Consider the following 18,198-nt stretch of genomic DNA (forward strand, 5'->3'; position numbering starts at 1 on the left):
AACCCCAATAAACGATTGTACAGGTCTCTGATGAAATACCTTTGCATATAATTAAGCAGCTGCTCTAGAAGTACTTTAAATTGCACAGTGAGCTCAGTGAAGGGAGATCGAAGTGGTTTTCCTGCAGCTATGGGGATGCGATGGCTACAGACATATTAGACTTCGTACATTTGATGGAATTGACACCGCTGCACTGCTAAATGACCCAAAACAAGACTTGAATGTCACCAAATGCTTCACCGTACACAGATGGGATGCAAGCACAAGGCAGGCGGCGCTGACGCGGCAGGGCGTGCATCATTCGTCGCACAGGGTTCCTTGTTTGAGTTCATCCCTACTTCACTGCTCCACTTAATTTCAGGATGGCCTATCCCAAAGAAAAAAATGACTATTGAATCCAGTACAAAATCCTCCTCTTGACCTACAAAGCCCTCCATAACCTGGCCCCATCCTACCTGGCTGACCTCCTCTCCAGACACACTCCCACCCGCAACCTCCGCTCTGCTGGTACCAACCTCCTGACCCCCCCCATCCGGACCAAATTTAGATCCTGGGGGGACAGGGCCTTCTCCATCGCTGCTCCCACCCTCTGGAACTCGCTACCTCACACCATCAGAGACTCCTCCTCACTCACCACATTCAAAACATCACTCAAGACCCACCTGTTCAACACTGCATTCAACATTTAACCCACAGCATCTAACCCCTGACTATCTCCTCTCCTTCTCCCTCCTTTGTGCTTTGAATATTTCCCTATTGATTCTTCTTTTTTTGCAATTGTCTTTATGTTTTGCTATGCGTTATGTTTTGCACTCTGTCAAAGCGTCTTTGGGCTTCCTGAAAAGCGCTATATAAAATAAATGCATTATTATTATTATTATTATTGAACACTCAATGTCCGTCATGTCTCTCACCCATGAAGGCAGCTGTGGCTGATTAATCTCACGAGCTAATCACAAGTGTTTTTTTTGCAACTGGGGGCCTAAAGCTAAAATATTCTTTGCAATTTTTGAACACGCCTCAGCCTTTTTTTCTTCTTTTTTTTTGTATTCAAGATCGAGGCTCGTGGAAGAGCTAATATTCATGACAAAAAAAACATAAACGGACACATAAAACATATAATAAAGGGAGTGGGAGACAAGATGGGGAGAGATAGGGAAGCATACAAGTACAACAGTAGAGAACAGGGATCTGTGGGAGGGAGAGGGCTTGGGGGAGAGGGGGAGCAATATTTATATTTGTATATTATATATAGATATATATATATATATATTTGTACACAACATCGAGGCTCATGTAAGAGCGAACATCAATCACAAAAAAAAAAAAAACGGACACACAAAACATACAATAATGGGAGCGGGAGACAAGATGGGGGGAGAGAGAGGAGCACACAAGTACAACAGCTGAGAACAGGGACATCGGGAGATCTGTGGGAGGGAGAGGGCTTGGGGAGAGGATGCATGGGAAGGGGGGGCGGGGGGCAGGTGGGAGAGGTATAAAAACACATGGACACTGCCAGAACTTCCAGGAAAGAAAGAAGTCGGTATATCAAAAATAGTGGATCTGGGGTGAATTAACGGGGTTTTTTCTAATTTGCAGTCTTCTATTATAGCAATTATTTGTAGTTAAATTTAAATAAATTAACGGGTATTGCAAAGCAGTCTCTCACCTATTCTACCAGGGAATGTTAAAATTACTACCATGGTTACTGTGTTTTTGCAATGTTTTGGTTATTTTTTTTAGATTTAAAACTTCACCAATATTAGCTACAGCTGATGGGCTTCTCTGCAACTCAAAAGAAAGGCATTGGCTTGTTCATAACTGGCAAGAAATCTGTGATAATTTTAACCTTTTATGACATTCAACAAAATGTCTCAATGCGCTTCACATAAAAATCAATTACGTGTAACGAAAACACAATTTGCAGGAACACAAAAACTCAAATACATGATCCATATCGTAAAATTAATTAATTAAAAAGAAATATAACACATGTTCAGGAGCATGCAAGTAAGTTGGCAAGAAATAGGCAAGAGAGTGCAGCGATGTAGGTCTGTTTTACTGCTATGTCATGACGATCCATGAAGAGCTTCAACAGGTACTCGGCCAAATGCCAAGTGGCAACACTCAACTGGCTCGCCTCGGCGTGTCGGCAATGATTTCTCGCCTCGGAACTTCTCTTATCTCACTTACCTCAAAAGTGCTGCCACCGCCACATACTCTTGAAGGATATTAATGGGTGGGAACAAAAGATGACATTTTCTCACCAAACAAGAAATTGCTCAACCACAGAACTGCTGATGGCTTCATTCAAAACACACAGAAGGAGCCACGTGGCTAATGACATTGATCGCTGGGTGAAGTGTTAGGTTTATTGTGTAGTGGCCTATGTGGAGAAACCTCGTTCCGAAGTACCCTTGGGCAGGTCAACGCAGCCTCAGTGTCAACCACATTCATGTCAAAACAACTTGAGTACGATGTAATTTGTATATAGATGATGCGGAGCCGTCAAAACGCAGCAGTCAATGTGTAGCGGTCAATGGTGCAGCAGTCAATGACATAGCAGTCAATGTGTAGCAGTCGATGGCACAGCAGTCAAGGTGTATCAGTCAAAGGCGGAGCAGTGAACGTGTAGCAGTCTATTGCGCGGCAAAGTGTAGCAGTCAAAAGGGCAGCAGCAGCCAATGGCAATATTCAGCAATCAGTGATGAAACCGGCAATGACGCAGCCAACAATGACAGAGCCAACAATGGCGCAGCCTTAAATGGTGTTGCCCTCAATGGCTCAGGCAATAATGGCACAGCAGTCAATGGTGCAGCAGTGAATGGTTAGCAGTCAATGGTGCAGCAGTCGATATGTAGCAGTCAAGGGCGCAGTTGTCAAGTGTGCAGTTGTCAAGTGCAGCAGTCAATGCTCAGCAGTCAATGATGAAGCCGGCAATGACACAGCCAACAATGGCGCTGCCGTCAATGGCTCAGCCAATAATGGCACAGCCCTCATTGCTCAGCAGTCAATTATGAAGCCGGCAATGACAACCGACAATGGCTCAGCAGTCGATGTGTAGCAGTCAATAGCGCAGCAGTCAATGCCCAGCCGACACCTACGCAGCCGACAATAGCGGAGCAGTCAATGTGCAGCAGTTTTTTGGTTTGTTTTGTTTTGTATACAAGATCGAGGCTCGTGTAAGAGCTAACATTAATGACAAAAACAAATTTACACGTAAGACATACTAAAGGGAGTGGGAGACAAGATGGGGAGAGAGGGGGAAGCACACAAGTACAACATTTGAGAGCAGGGACATCGGGAGATCTATGGGAGGGAGAGGGCTTGGGGGGACGAGGCGTGGGAAGGGGGGGGGGGTGAGAGAGCTAAAAAAAACAAAAAAAAAAACACATGGACACAGCTAGGGCTTCCAGGAAAGAAGTCGGCATTTCAGAAAAGTGGATCTGGGGTGAATTAACGGGGGTAGACAATATCAAGGTTTTGGATGGGAGAAGATAAGAGATGGTGGTGAGCAGCTGTTTTAAAGACCTGGAGGGAGGAGTGGGATTGAAGAGAGTGAAGTAGTTTGTTTCAGAGGCAGGAAAAAAGAGGAATGAAAGAGTGAAGGAGAGATGAGAGTCTTGATTTTGGCAGTTTCATCAGAAGAGGGTTGCTGGCAGATCTTGTGTGACCTACAGGAGTATTTGGGGGACAGAGCACAGACAGGGCTGGGGGAGCAAGGCCAGAGAGGAGTCTGTAGAAGACAGAAAGACCACCAACCTGCCTGTGGTGAGTGAGTGAAAGAGAGTTAGCTTCATTGCGGGAGATTCCAATGATTCTGAAAGCTATGGTTTAGAAAGCGTGAAGCCTATCTAGGTGTGAGGCAGGAGCACCAGCCCAGAGGAGAGAGCAGTATTCCATTGAGCTGCAGATGAAAGCCTTGTATGTGCTGAGGAGCTCAGGTGTGCCATGGAAGGACTTCGTACGACAGAGGAAGCCTAGTCGGCACTGGCTTTGGAAGCCAGCTTGGAAATGTGGTTTTCCCAGGAAAGATCATGGGAGATTGTGAGACCCTGGAGCTTGAGTGACAGAACTTATTGGAGAGGATTGTTGAGAAAGTAGATGGGAGGGTTGTCCAGACTGTCTTTTCGGAAAGACATAGTGAGAGTGTGAGATTTGTCAGGATTGAAAGCCATGTTCCACTTGTTTGACCAGTCTGTGATTTTGTCCAGGTCTGCAGAGAGTGAGGAGGCTGCAGACTGCTGATCTGAGGGATGAGGAATGGAGCGGCAGAAGGTAGAGTCATCAGCAAAGAGAAAGAGAGGATTTTCCAGAGAGTCAGAGAGATCATTGATGAAGACCAGAAAGAGCACAGGGCCCAGAACACTGCCTTGGGGAACTCCAGCCTGAACAGGAAGGGGAGATCAGAGAAATCCATTCAGGGCCACACGTTGACTCTGACCAGAGAGGAAGTCCGCACGCCCTGCATGGAGATTTCCATGGATACCTTTGGACGAGAGTTTGGTGAGCTGAGCGGGGTGCCAGACCGTATTGAAGGCATGTGATATGTCAAGGGAGACAGCTGTAATTTCCTGTTTGACATTGAGGACCTCCATCCATTGTTGAGACAGCAGAAGCAGCATGTCCAGAGGAGAGTGACATGGTTAAAATCCAAATTGATGATCAGATATCAAGCCATTGGAGAAGAGGAAGGATTTGATGTCCAAAGCAATGATGGATTCCATCACTTTGCCGATAATTGGGAGCAGGCTGATTGGTCTGTAGTTGCAAGGATCTGTTTTTGCACCTTTTTTTTATGTAAAGCGGTAATGTTGCCTGATTTCCAAGCTGATCGCAGATGACCTTGAGCAAAAGAGAGGATGAAGAGAACAGGGAGAGGATGTGAACGAACGGCAGAGCAGGGTTTTAGGACCCGTGGGCTGATGCCGTCTGGTCCAGTTGCAGAATCAGAGTTGAGCATTGACAGAAACTTCTTCACCTTGTCAGGAGAGAAGGACACAGAGTCCAGGAGCAGCTGGGTACGACTGGGTAAGGTGGGTACAGAGAGAGATGGGTTTGGGACCCAAGATTTTGAGGCAAACGAACGGTTGAGGCATTCAGCTTTTTCACGTGCGGAGTCAGCTGTGTTGCTGTTTGAGGTAATGGAGGGGATGGAGGGGGGACAAACACCAGAAACAGATCTTACAAGATGCCACCAGGATTTAGAAGAGGGAGACAGGTTTGAGCGTTCATTCTTGAGAGTGGAGAGATATTGCTTCCTCACTCTCCTGAGGGTAGACACACACTTGTTCCATGCTTTGTGAAAGGAAATGAGATTGTCTTCCATTGGATTTGCCTTCCAGGAGGTGAAGGCAAGTTGTTTCAGGGCAACTGCCTCACCACAAGATTCCGTGTACCATGGACGGGAGGAAGGGTATGACAACTGAAGACGGGAGGGGATAAATCTGTGCATGAGAGAGAGAGCAGTTTACTTTGGAAGAATTCCCAGGATAAGTTGATGTCAGAGGCAGTAGAGATGGGAGACCAGTCCAGATGATTTATGGCTGCTTGAAGACCATGCCAGTTGGCCTGAGTGAAATGCCAGACTCGTCGATGCTGAGGAGGCTCTCTGAGAATGGCCAGAGAGATGTCCACTTTAACAAGCATATGGTCAGATGAACCGATTGGACCAGAAGAAGAGCAGCAGACACTTGCATGGAAGTTTGTCATAACCAAGTCCAGAAGAGAAGATGCTCCGTTGACTGACTTCCGGGTCGGGAAATTGACAGATTGTGTCAGTTCCATTGAGTCGCAGAAGTCCTTTGCTGAGGTGCCATGGCTGGTGAGAGATGTACCCACACCCAGCTAGCTGGCATGATGACAGTTGAAATCACCACATACGATGAAGAGAGAGTTGGGATGAGTAGACAGAAATTGGTCCATTTTATCAGAAAGCGAGATGTAGACGGAGTCATTACTGTTTGATGGACTGTACAACACACATATGAACAAAAGATGGGAGCGAAGGGGAAGCCGTAGTCAGAGATACTCCTGGGGGTGAGGTGGAGAGAGGGCAGTGCAGGTAGAGTGAGGAAGAGAGTTTTTGATAAAGATAGTAACCCCACCTCCAGGACGAGGCTCAGGTCTATCATACCGGAGGAGGGAGTAACCAGGGAGAGATATTACGGAATCAGGGACATCATGAAGGAGGAAAGTTTCTGTTAAGCAGATTAAGTCTGGTTTGTCAGAAGCAACCTGTATGGGAAGATCAATCAGGTTTGAGTGAAGGCCCCGGATGTTTGAGGTCCATACCATTAAGGAAGGGGAAGGGGGAGCATCGGATACAGGACAGGACAGGGGAGGTGTAGGGTAAGATGAGGAAGAGGAGGAGGAGGTAGGGAGAGCTGTTGAAAGTGTCAGAGATTTCAGAAGAGCTAGGAGAAAGGGAAGGATGAGGAGGACAAAATGTTTGATGGTGATTGGATGAGGGACAGTGAAGTGTTGTTTGAGGGGGGGGGGGGTGCAGAGCGAGGAAGAAGGTTGGAGGAGATGGAGTTAAAAGTTGGAAGGGAGAGGAAGCGGGGAGGACGCTTTGAGGAGGAGGGGTGAGAGGGGAGAATTGGAGAAAAATGGAGGTTGGCGAGATTTGAAGGGGAGGGGGGAGGTGGAGTTTTGAATTGGAGGGGTGAGGAGGGAATTTAGGATTAGAGGGGTGAGGAGGGAGTTTAAGAGGGGAGGAGCAAGGGGGGAAATTTGAAAGGGATGGGTGAGGGTGGAGTTTAGGAGGGGAAGGATGAGTTTGGATTTTAGAAAGTGTTGGATGATTAAAGGAAAACGAACATTTATTGCAAAATGAGTTTCTTGTGATTTTCAAGTCAGAGATACGTTTGAAAACGTTGGAGGAGGGGTGGAATGCAGGTGAGTTCAGAGAATGTAGGAAGGAAGAATTGTAAGAGATTGAATTTTTATTTGAAATGAAGAGATTTTGTGAGCAAATCGTAAACAACCTTTTAAAGAAGAAGAATAAAAGTGTGTTATAATATACAACAGAATACAACACTTCAGGGGAAAGTTTAAACATTTTTAAAGTAAACCGTGAAAACTATCTGGGGAAATTCTCTAAAAATGGTGCAGCAGTCAATGATGAAGCCGGCAATGACACAGCCAACAATGGCTCAGCCGACAATGTTGCAGCAGTCCATATGTAGCAGTCAATGGCACAGCCAATAATGGCGCAGCCCTCAATGCTCAGCATTCAATGATGAAGCCGACAATGACACAGCCGTCGATGGCGCTGCTGTCAATGGCACTGCCGTCAATGGCGCTGCCATCAATGTGTAGCAGTCAATGATGAAGCCGGCAATGACGCAGCCGGCAATGGCGCAGCCGACAATGACGCAGCCGACAATGACGCAGCCGACAATGACGCAGCCGACAATGATGCAGCCGACAATGGCACAGCAGTCCATGTGCAGCAGTCAATGTGTAGCAGTCAATGACATAAGTCAATGACGCAGCAGTCGATGTGTAGCAGTCAATGACGCAGCCGACAATGACACAGCCGACAATGGCACAGCAGTCAATGTGTAGCAGTCAATGACATAAGTCAATGGCGCAGCAGTCAATGTGTAGCAGTCAATGGCATAAGTCAACAGCGCAGCAGTCAATGTGTCGCAGTCAATGGCATAAGTCAATAGCGCAGCAGTCAATGGCATAAGTCAATAGCGCAGCAGTCAATGTGTAGCAGTGAATGACATAAGTCAATAGCGCAGCAGTCAATGTGTAGCAGTCAATGACATAGGTCAATAGCGCAGCAGTCAATGTGTAGCAGTCAATGGCATAAGTCAATAGCGCAGCAGTCAATGTGTAGCAGTCAATGACATAAGTCAATAGCGCAGCAGTCAATGTGTAGCAGTCAATGGCATAAGTCAATAGCGCAGCAGTCAATGTGTAGCAGTCAATGACATAAGTCAATAGCGCAGCAGTCAAAGTGTAGCAGTCAATGGCGTAACTCAATAGCACAGCAGTCAATGTGTAGCAGTCAATGGCATAAGTCAATAGCGCAGCAGTCAATGACATAAGTCAATAGCGCAGCAGTCAATGTATAGCAGTCAATGACATAAGTCAATAGCGCAGCAGTCAATGTGTAGCAGTCAATGGCATAAGTCAATAGCGCAGCAGTCAATGTGTAGCAGTCAATGACATAAGTGAATAGCGCAGCAGTCAATGACATAGCAGTCAATGGCGCAGCAGTCAATGACGAAGCCGACAATGACGCAGCCGACAATGACGCAGCCGACAATGACGCAGCTGACAATGGCACAGCAGTCAATGTGTAGCAGTCAATGAAATAAGTCAATAGCACAGCAGTCAATGACATAGCAATCAATGGTGCAGCAGTCAATATCGCAGCAGTCAATGTGTAGCAGTCAATGAAATAAGTCAATAGCACAGCAGTCAATGACATAGCAATCAATGGTGCAGCAGTCAATACTCAGCAGTCAATATCGCAGCAGTCAATGTGTAGCAGTCAATGGAGCAGCAGCCAATGTGTAGCAGTCAATGGCACAGCAGTCAATGTGTAGCAGTCAATGGAGCAGCAGCCACAGTGTAGCAGTCAATGGCACAGCAGTCAATATGTAGCAGTCAATGGAGCAGCAGCCAATGTGTCGCAGTCAATGACACAGCAGTCAATGTGTAGCAGTCAATGGAGCAGCAGCCACTGTGTAGCAGTCAATGGCGCAGCAGTCAATGGCACAGCAGTCAATGTGTAGCAGTCAATGGCACAGCAGCCAATGTGTAGCAGTCAATGACATAAGTCAATAGCGCAGCAGTCAATGACATAGCAGTCAATGGTGCAGCAATCAATAGCCTACTCAGCAGTCAATATCGCAGCAGTCAAGTGTAGCAGTCAATGGTGCAGCAGCCAATGTGTAGCAGTCAGCAGCAGCCAATGTGTAGCAGTCAATGGAGCAGCAGCCAATGGTGCAGCAGTAAAATGCGCAGCAGTCAAAGCTCAGCAGTCAATGATGAAGCCGGCAATGACACAGCAGTCAAGGTGTAGCAGTCTATGGCGTAGCAGTAAAGGTGTATGTTACACTCATGGGGTGGATTGTTTCATGATGGTACACTCGTGGGGCTGGGTTTGCAATGACGAGAAGCTGTGATCGTTTGGGATGTATCTTATGTGAAATTACGGGCCGGCTGTGAAACCAGATTTTGCTTTTCTTTCTCCTCCCCTATCGATTTTATTTTTATTCTTTTGTTAAAAGAAAAACAAAGATCTTCCTTATCGACCTTCTCCCTCCCAACGGAGCTCTACATAATTGAATAGAGAAAGAACCTTTGGGAAGAAAGAAAGAGGAGGAGAGGGAGGAGGAAGAAGAGTGTGTCGGATCGGTGGAGAAAGGCAAAAACCGAACGCAGCACGCGTGGTCCAAGTTTTGACGAGAAACTCGGCCTTTGTGAGCTTTTTGAAGATTTTTGATTAATCTCTCTGAGGGCTGCCTGTTGGAGGGACAGTCGGTGCGGGAGAGATTTGGGTGGAGTAGGCTTTTCTCGGTGCACGTGGGATCGATCGTGAGGAAGTGGGAGAGGGAGCCCGAAGCTTGTGCTCATCAAGTTTCGTCAGAGCTGGCCGGAGGCAACGTGCGGCTTCATCGTTCATGGTCTTGCAGAAACTGATCTGGGCAAGTCGTTCGTGGAGTTTGAAGACACCCACTGAAAAAGAGAAGAGTGGAGGGGAGGCTCCACCCTCGGGACACGTGGCTGGGGCGAGGCAGCCAGGACGCCATCTGAAACGGGCCTGAATTCCCCTCCTCCCCTCCCCTCCCCTCCCCTCTCCCGGTTTTATTTTACCTTTTATTTTCTTTATATCCTGGCGAATATTTCTTTGTTATTTTGCTTCCCTCTCCCTCCCCTTTGGGATTAGCTAGGGATACCGGGTGAGTCATTTAATTGTCTTGTCTGTTTTGTCTTGGCGCCTGTCTGTCCTTTTATAGGCACCCACGGAACTACATAACTTCCGGTTGGTGCACCCTTTGTGACAACAGTCACGTCATTGGATACGTTGAAAACAAACCACAAAAGGGCACGTGTTACAGCCGGAAATTATGGAAACGGTGTGGGTTCTTTGATCATAACTCGCTTAATTCTTCTCTGATCTTTAAAATTTTAACTTTCCGACAAGCTAGAAGTAATTCTCTTTCTAACAATATAAAGTTTTATGAAAAATAATACGAAATGTTTGTATGGCCGCCCGCAGAACTACGTAACTTCCAGTTAATGCACCCTTCGCGACAACAGTCACATGATTGGATACGTTGAAAACAAACCACAAAGGGGCACGTGTTACAGCTTACTTCCGGTAGTCTCGCCCTCACCTATTACTTGAACTTTGCTGCTGCATATCAGCGGGATTTCCTTTACTTATGATTTATCTTTTCCTTGGTGATATACCCTGTGTTTTTTCTTGATTTTGAGTAAAGTATTTGCATTTATTCCCCTGTTTTGAATTTGCATTGCATTTCTGAATTGGCATACTGTGTGTAGAAGATTGGGGGTGGGGGGGTGTAAAAAAAGTTATGTCAGCATTTGGATGGTAGCTTCGCTCGGTCACTTCTGATTGCTCATACGGCGCGACCCGCCCACGGGGAACGTATTGGTCTCCCGAGCACATCAATTAGGATCTCCGGAGCAATAGGCAGTACCCCGAGCCCTTCACACAAGGGCCAGGTCGTAACAAGTGGTGTCAGGTGTGGGATCTTAGCCCAAATTAGAAAATGAGTGTCAATGGCAAATGCCAAGGTGGTAGTGTCTGTAAAAGGTAAAGAACTCGCTGATTGGCATGTCGGTGATCTTAGGTCAGAGCTAAGAAAACGTGATCTCGACATCAGTGGTTTAAAATGTGTTGTTGGTAGATCGTCTTAGGGAGGCAATGAGATCAATGGTGCAGCAGGCATTACTCAGTAGTCAATGACATAGCAGTCATTGGTGCAGCAGTCAATGCTCAGCAGTCAATGGTGCAGCAGTCATTACTCAGCAGTCAATGACATAGCAGTCAATTGTGCAGCAGTCATTACTCAGCAGTCAATGGCGGAGCGGACAATGACGCAGCCTTCAATGGTGCTGCCGTCAATGGTTCAGCCGGCAATGGCACAGCAGGCAATGACGCAGCTGTCAATGACGCGTTCGACCATGACGCAGCCAATAATGCTGCAGCCGACAATGGTGCAGAAGTTGATAATGCAGCAGTCGATGACAACTGACATTTGCACAGCCGACGATGGCACAGCAATCGATGGCCCAGCAGTCAATGATATAGCCGACAGTCGCAGTTGACAAATGGCGTAGCAGTCAATGTTGCAGCAATAGCAGCAGTTAGTGGTGCAGGAGCAGCCATCAATTTGCGCTGTGGCAGCTGTCATTGGCGTAGGCGCAGCCGTCAATGGAGCAAGCGAAGCAGCCAATTGCTGTGCAATTGTGTCCTGCACACATTCGCCACACTCCCCTCCTCTCTGCCAATCAGAGTGACCCCTTCCAGATTGTATACCTTTTGTGATCACATTAGAGCTGTATATAATATATGCAGGCATTTGATTATATGTATTGTCAGTGTGTAATGATTTGAAGGTTACAGATCCCTCTAGCAAATGCATATTTTGCCAGGATTGGATTACAAATTCGATCTGCTGGTTGCGTCATTACTAAGGCTTTAGCACGTGTCTGTAGATGAGGGAGAAATTTTGACTGTAGCCTGGCTAACAGCACGCGTGGACTACTCTACAAAAGCTACTGTGAGATCTTTAACATGAACGAGTTGTAGTCGACAGGACAGCTGGAGCACAACATGATTCAACAGAGACTGCACTGATGTATTTTGATTCAAGATATTCGGTTAATGGGAATGGGAACTGGAAATTGAGCGAACGAGGACAAATTGAGGTTAGGATGTGGGATTCAGTGATGTAGTAGAAATATTTAGACATTGATGAATCTAGAGATGGGCTCTTGCATATTTTAGTGATATAATTAATTTACTCATCCAAGCCAAGAATAATTAAATTGTAAAGTATCTTTCTGTAAGACTTTCTTACAAAACTTTACGCGTTGTCATCAATTCCAAGGCAGAAATGATCAATAGGACGTCAGTTGTGACACTGATGAAGTGCCATTGTGGGCTAAGGGCTGAACCATGTAGCCATGCAATGATTGCATGATGGACATTTAAAATAAGTTACAGAGTGCCACGGTGTATGTTAGACATGTATGTTTTACCGTGAAGCGAAGGACTCGATCATCTGGACAACACTGGAAGCTTTGCAAACATGGAAATGAACACAGATGTGTCATAACAGCAGCAGCTCTTGGAGGGTTAAACGACTGAGCTCAGGTTGGGGGAACATAATGCATCGCCAAGTCCATACACAGTCTTATAAAGTGCTCAATAACTCCTCATTTGGGTGGAGAACACATCGTCCACCTTGAAATGATTATCTCGTAACTATTTGTTCATACTGAGGGAGCCATATACAGACACGTGAAAAAGTAAGTGCACCCCATGTAAAGTTTTGACTTTTTCAACATATTTCAACATACAGCTATTTGATCTTCATTTCAACAATATTGATAGATAAAGGTGATATAATATAACAAATATCATGAACATTTACATTTTGTAGTCCATTGTATAATTTAAATAAACATAAATGCAAATTTCGCATGTGGAAAAAGTAGGTAGATCTCATAGGTGGTATTGCCCCCTTTGGCAGAAACAACCTCAAGTAGGCGTTTCGTATAACTGTCTACCAGTCTCTGACATCGACTGGGAGAATTTTTTGCCCACTCTTCCATGCAGAATTCTTTCAGCCTTGCGATGTTTGAGGGGTTTCTTGCATGCACAGCTCATTTGAAATCCCCCCACAACATCTCGATGGGATTTAGATCCGGGCTTTGACTTGGCCATTCCAGAACCCTCCATTTCTTTCTTTTCAGCCATTCCTTGGTGGATTTACTGGTATGTTTAGGGTTATTATCATGTTGCAAGGTCCACCTTTGGTTGAGCTTCAACTTTCTGACAGATGGCCTCACATTATCCTCAAGCACCCTCTGGTGCAATGAAGAATTCATAGTGAATTCTATGATGGTGAGCTGCCCAGGCTGTGATGCAGCAAAGCTGCCCCAAACCATAATATTTCCACCATCATGCTTTACATTTGGTATCAGGTTCTTCTGGTCAAATGCTGTCTTTGGTTTTCGCCAAACATGTCTTCTAGTACTGTGGCCAAATAGCTCCACCTTTGACTCATCTGTCCAGATTACATTGTTCCATAAGTGCTGGTCTTTGCTGAGGTGTTCATTGGCAAACTTTAGTCTTGCCCTGATGTTCTTTCTGGACAGCAACGGTTTCCTCCTGGAACACCTCCCATGTAGATCAAATTTGTGCAGCCTCTTTCTAATGGTAGACTCATTCACTTTGACATCAACAGTGGCAAGAGCTACCTGTAGGTCCCGCGATGACATTCTGGGGTCCTTAGAGACTTATTTCAGCATCTTGCGGTCTGCTCTAGGGCTGAACTTGCTGGGGCGGCCTGGCCTGAACAAGTTGGCAGTTGTTTGGAATCTTCTCCACTTGTAGATGATCTTCCAGACAGTCGGATGATTGATTTCAAATTGTTTAGAGATCTTTTTAAATCCCTTCCCAGACTCGGAGGCATCTATAACCTTCTTTCTGAAGGACTCAGAGAGCTCTTTTGATCTAGGCATGGTGACGCCGCACACTCCAACAACAAAGAGCAAACCAAACGAAATGTCTGAGTTTTAAATAAGCCAGGTTCCTCCAAGATCCTCTCTGACGATGTTCTAATCATTTGCACCTGAGCTGGTGCACCTGATTCTAATTTTAGGTATTTGAAGTAGTGATAAATGTAGGGGTGTACTTACTTTTTCCACATGCGAAATTTGCATTTATGTTTATTTAAATTATACAATGGACTACAAAATGTAAATGTTTCATGATATTTGTTATATTATATCACCTTTATCTATCAATATTGTTGAAATGAAGATCAAATAGCTGTATGTTGAAATATGTTGAAAAAGTCAAAACTTTACATGGGGTGTACTTACTTTTTCACGTGACTGTAGGTGGAGATGGGGAGGGAATGAGCAATTTGACATTTCCTGTTTTTAATATTGCATTGACTTATTTCCAAGAAAGGAAACATTTCCTTATCTCGCACAACATAATCCTCACATCGTTACTTGCAAAGTCGAAGATTTTTCAAGTGTATCGGTTGGTCTTGTGTGTTATTCTGTCTGTCTGTTAATCTCCTACAGGTCACAATTTTAAACAGATATTCAGCAAACTTCACAAAATGGTGGAGTTGGTCATAAGGAATGTCTATTGATTTTGAGGTGAAAGCCATTTTTCTAAAATTTCTAAATCACATTTCTAAAATTGCCATTTTTCATCCGATTGACTTGAAAATTGAACTTGCACACCGAGTCACTAAATTGGGAAAACAAACTATTTTTGAGGTCAAAAGGTCAAAGGTCAACTCAAAATCAAACTTCTAAAATCATAAATTTTCATCTGTAAAATCGTTACTTTTCATCCTATTAACTTGAAAAGTAAAAAGTAATTGCATAGTGCTTCACTGAATTGGGAAAGCAACTATTTTTGAGGTCAAAAGGTCAAAGGTCAACTGAAGGTCACACTTCTAAAATCGATTTTCATCTGAAAAACAATCAATTTCCATCCAATTGAACCAAGCTTTGATTAAGATCAACAATTTATATCTTTATAAAATGGACAATTTGATGTATCAATGGTAACTTTTTTTTTTTGAGGAAGGGGGTGGGGGGGGAGGGGTGGCTTTTGCAAATATCGTGCTCTGCATGACGTTTTTCTTGTTTCTTTATTACTGTGGACTTTTTTGCTTATACTGTGGATTTTTAGAAGCCAGTTTATATGATGTAAAACATTTGATCATAATTCATGTGAAGAGATTGCTTTCCTGTGGATCAAAATGTGTGTGTGTGTGTGTGTGTGTGTGTGTGTGTGTGTGTGTGTGTGTGTGTGTGTGTGTGTGTGTGTGTGTGTGCGTGCGTTCGTCCGTCCGGGAGTCCAAACAAGGTGTGAATTTGGGGAAGGATCAGGTAGCCATAATTTATGAAGATGGAGGACTTGTGTAATTTGAGTCCTAGAGAGATCTAATCAACATGAGCTGGTTCTCTATTATTTTCTTCACTCACCAGAAAAACTCACCAATTAGTCGTGTGCCGGAAAAGTAACAATACAATGAAATATTTATAATTCACCAGAGTCCCATGACTTGTAGATGTGCCTCAAAAAGGCACAATCGTCCTTTGTCTGAAAATATAGCTGAGCAGATCATGACAAGAAAAGTTAAACACCATTTGATGGTTTAAAAAGACAAAGTGTAACTTTGCCCTGAGTCTTGATAATTGTGTGATTCTGTAAGAAAGTTGGACACTTTCATGGCAACATTGGTTGCATAAATGGTCATTGTGACAATATGATTGAAGGATTAAGCTTTATATGGATTCCCAGGAGTCATTGGGACAGCAGCAGTTGGAGCCAAACCCTTGTCCTGTGATCTGCCATCTTGCGGGGCTCTTGCTTGGTCCTCCAGATCAATTTGACCTTTCTTGCAGGAATCTTTACAGCCTTGCGGCCCTCTCGTCTGGTCCCCTGGCCAAATTTCAGCTTTTTCTGGCCCACGTGGCTGCAGGGCTTTGTCACGACTCGATTTCAATATACCCAAGCCAAAGCGGCGGACAGTGTCGAGCAGGGTTGGAGTGTGATCAATAAAGCTGAAGAGGCTGGAGAAGCTGTGTAATGACTCGCTAGATTCATCCGATGGTGAGTGCACGGGGCTGTCCCGTGTCGTTGTTGAGCGTGCCCATGCCGACTCATTCTGTTGTCGGACCCGGGCTGGAGAAGAAACCTCAATACCACCTCGCTTGGGGGAACAAGGTTCACGGCGCAGTCGTGGCGACTGCAGAGAACTAGGATCCTGTCTATATACCGGTAATCTCTGAGTCGCTGCTAGCCTCGGTGATGCTGGATCACCACGTGATCGATATGGATCTAAGCGGGGCGACATGGGTGCGCACGCCTTGTGCTCAGGTTTTGCAGCTGGCATTGGTTCATGCCGTAACTGTGGTGAAGAAGGATCAGCATGAGGGAGTGAACTCGCAGGTCCACTCGTTTCATGGCGCAAAGGGGGAGGTTTCCTTTGGAGTCGAGGTGAACCATATTTAGGGGAGCAGCAGGGCCTCTCAAAGCGTGTTTGCACTGGAGATGTTGGAGTTTTAGCCACTTTTCGTGGTGTGCGGCAAGGAGATGAAATCATTGCAATACCTCCTCGACCACCACCATTACGTCGTAAAGGACTCGCGGAGATTGCTGTTGTACGCAAAGTGCTCTGATGGTCTATGGAAGAATTCAATGTCTGTGTGGCTACTTCACGGCCTTTCCAGCAAGCCTGGCATGCTGCGTCATGAGTGGGCCTTTCAAGCGAGCGTGAGCGAACAGCTCCCCGTGCCAGGGCGGCCACATTTTCCAAATCGCTGAAGGTTCCATGATGTGGAGAAAGGTGAGATGCCCGGCGTCTGGTGTCTTTTCCTTGTACTTTTAGGCCTCCTCGGGACACCATTCTTGGGCATTCAATCCTACTGTCGTGACCTGGTCTGGGGATTCTTTAAAGAATAGAAAGGAACAACCCAAATTAATCACAAGAGACAAAATACACAGTTACTGTTCATTGCACTTGAGTGATAAACATGTTGACATGTGGTTGTGTTAAGCAAATTGAAACACACAACCCTCCACATGATCCTTACTTTGAAGCCATGTTGGTAGGCAAAGATCTGTCTGCCGGATAAAAGGAAAGCATATCCCAGGGTTCACTTAGCCATGTTGTTGCTGCCACCTGCGGGCTGCGCGTGTCAGATGTCCGACCAAGCTCAGCAATGTCTCCTTCATTTGGTGAAAGTGGTGACATGGGTCTATTGGGCTCAGCAGGGAGGAATGGAGATTTGTCCATGAGTGTCTCAAACTCCGCCATGCAGGACACGGAACACACTCTGCAGACACAGGGAAACCCTTTAGACCAAGTACTACCATGGCTGTCAAAAGTAATGTTTGAGTAAACAATTGGAAGCTTTACTCACAAACTGAGCATTTCCTGGCTAGTAAATGATATTCTGAAAACAATATTGTTTGTAGGTTAGATTTTAGCCATTTTAAAAAATTGTGCACACACATGCGATACCATGCCACTGTGTTTGAAGATATTCTAGTTTTATAAGTCACTGAAGAGGGGAAGATTCACTTTAAGGTTGTGTTCTATCTGAAACTATTTTGGTCTATTTTTGTCATGTCAGTCTTTTTGTACTGCCACTGGTAGCATGTAACCCAGTGCTACCAGCCGCATTGTCAGGTTGTCGCAACTAAACCGACACCCCTCACTGGCTTTGCTCGTGGCGAGGGTGACTGTGACATCCTGCCAGGACCAAAAACAACACCTGGCAAAGGGCAAATGAGCTCCCGTAAGGAGCCAAAAGCCATCCACTAAGGAGATGGTCCTAAAAACCCCATTCTGGTTTGGACCGGTTGAAATCATACCAAAGACTTTAACAATGGTATGTGCTGCTTCCTTGCTTGAAAAGGATAGAGCACAGACAATCCCTATCGGTTGGCATCCATGGGGAGGAGGAAATTCCTCTTGAGGAAATGCCCCTCTGAGTACGGTGAGAAAAGCGGCGCCATTATTGTGATGTTGCTGGTACCCAGAGTATCCCGTGAAGTGATGGCAATTCCCCCAAGCTCGGGGGGGGGGGGCGGGGGGGGGGGGGGTGGTGTGTGTGAGTGTGTGTGTGTGTGTTCGTGCATGCGTGCGTGCGCTCTATTACGAGACTTAGCCCAGGTATTAAAAAAAACAAACATGCCAGTTATTGGCTTAACGGTTAAGATAGCTGGCTTAAGATCGTAGGGTCTTGAGGTTGAGCCCCTGCCGTGCAGTTGAAATAACGCCAGATCGGTTGACTCAGCCTGTCATCCTTTTGAGGTCGGCAAAATGAGTAATAGCATACAATACATGAGAGTATAGATATGCAGAAGATTTTGTTTTGTAATCTGACCAAAGATGGCCGACTGACGGCCTTTACCTCCATGCAGCAAAATTA

General features: G+C 45.4%; 1 protein-coding gene across 4 annotated transcripts in view; it reads right to left on the reverse strand.

Moving 5' to 3' along the window:
- Positions 1–14,852: 14,852 nt before the first annotated feature.
- The window catches only part of LOC137438849 (microtubule cross-linking factor 1-like), a 100,897-nt gene continuing 97,551 nt past the window's right edge, over positions 14,853–18,198 (reverse strand). For all 4 annotated transcript variants that reach the window (XM_068134271.2, XM_068134273.2, XM_068134270.2 and 1 more), the window contains 2 exons: positions 16,855–17,097; positions 14,853–16,710 (listed from right to left, as the gene is read on the reverse strand). In XM_068134271.2, coding sequence (XP_067990372.2) covers positions 15,537–16,710; positions 16,855–17,097 — 1,417 coding nt within the window. In that variant the 3' untranslated portion in view covers positions 14,853–15,536. The remainder of the gene's footprint in view (positions 16,711–16,854; positions 17,098–18,198) is intronic.

The sequence above is a fragment of the Myxine glutinosa genome, chromosome 13 (genome assembly GCF_964187855.1).
Source record: "Myxine glutinosa chromosome 13, kmMyxGlut1.1, whole genome shotgun sequence".
NCBI lineage: Eukaryota > Metazoa > Chordata > Myxini > Myxiniformes > Myxinidae > Myxine > Myxine glutinosa.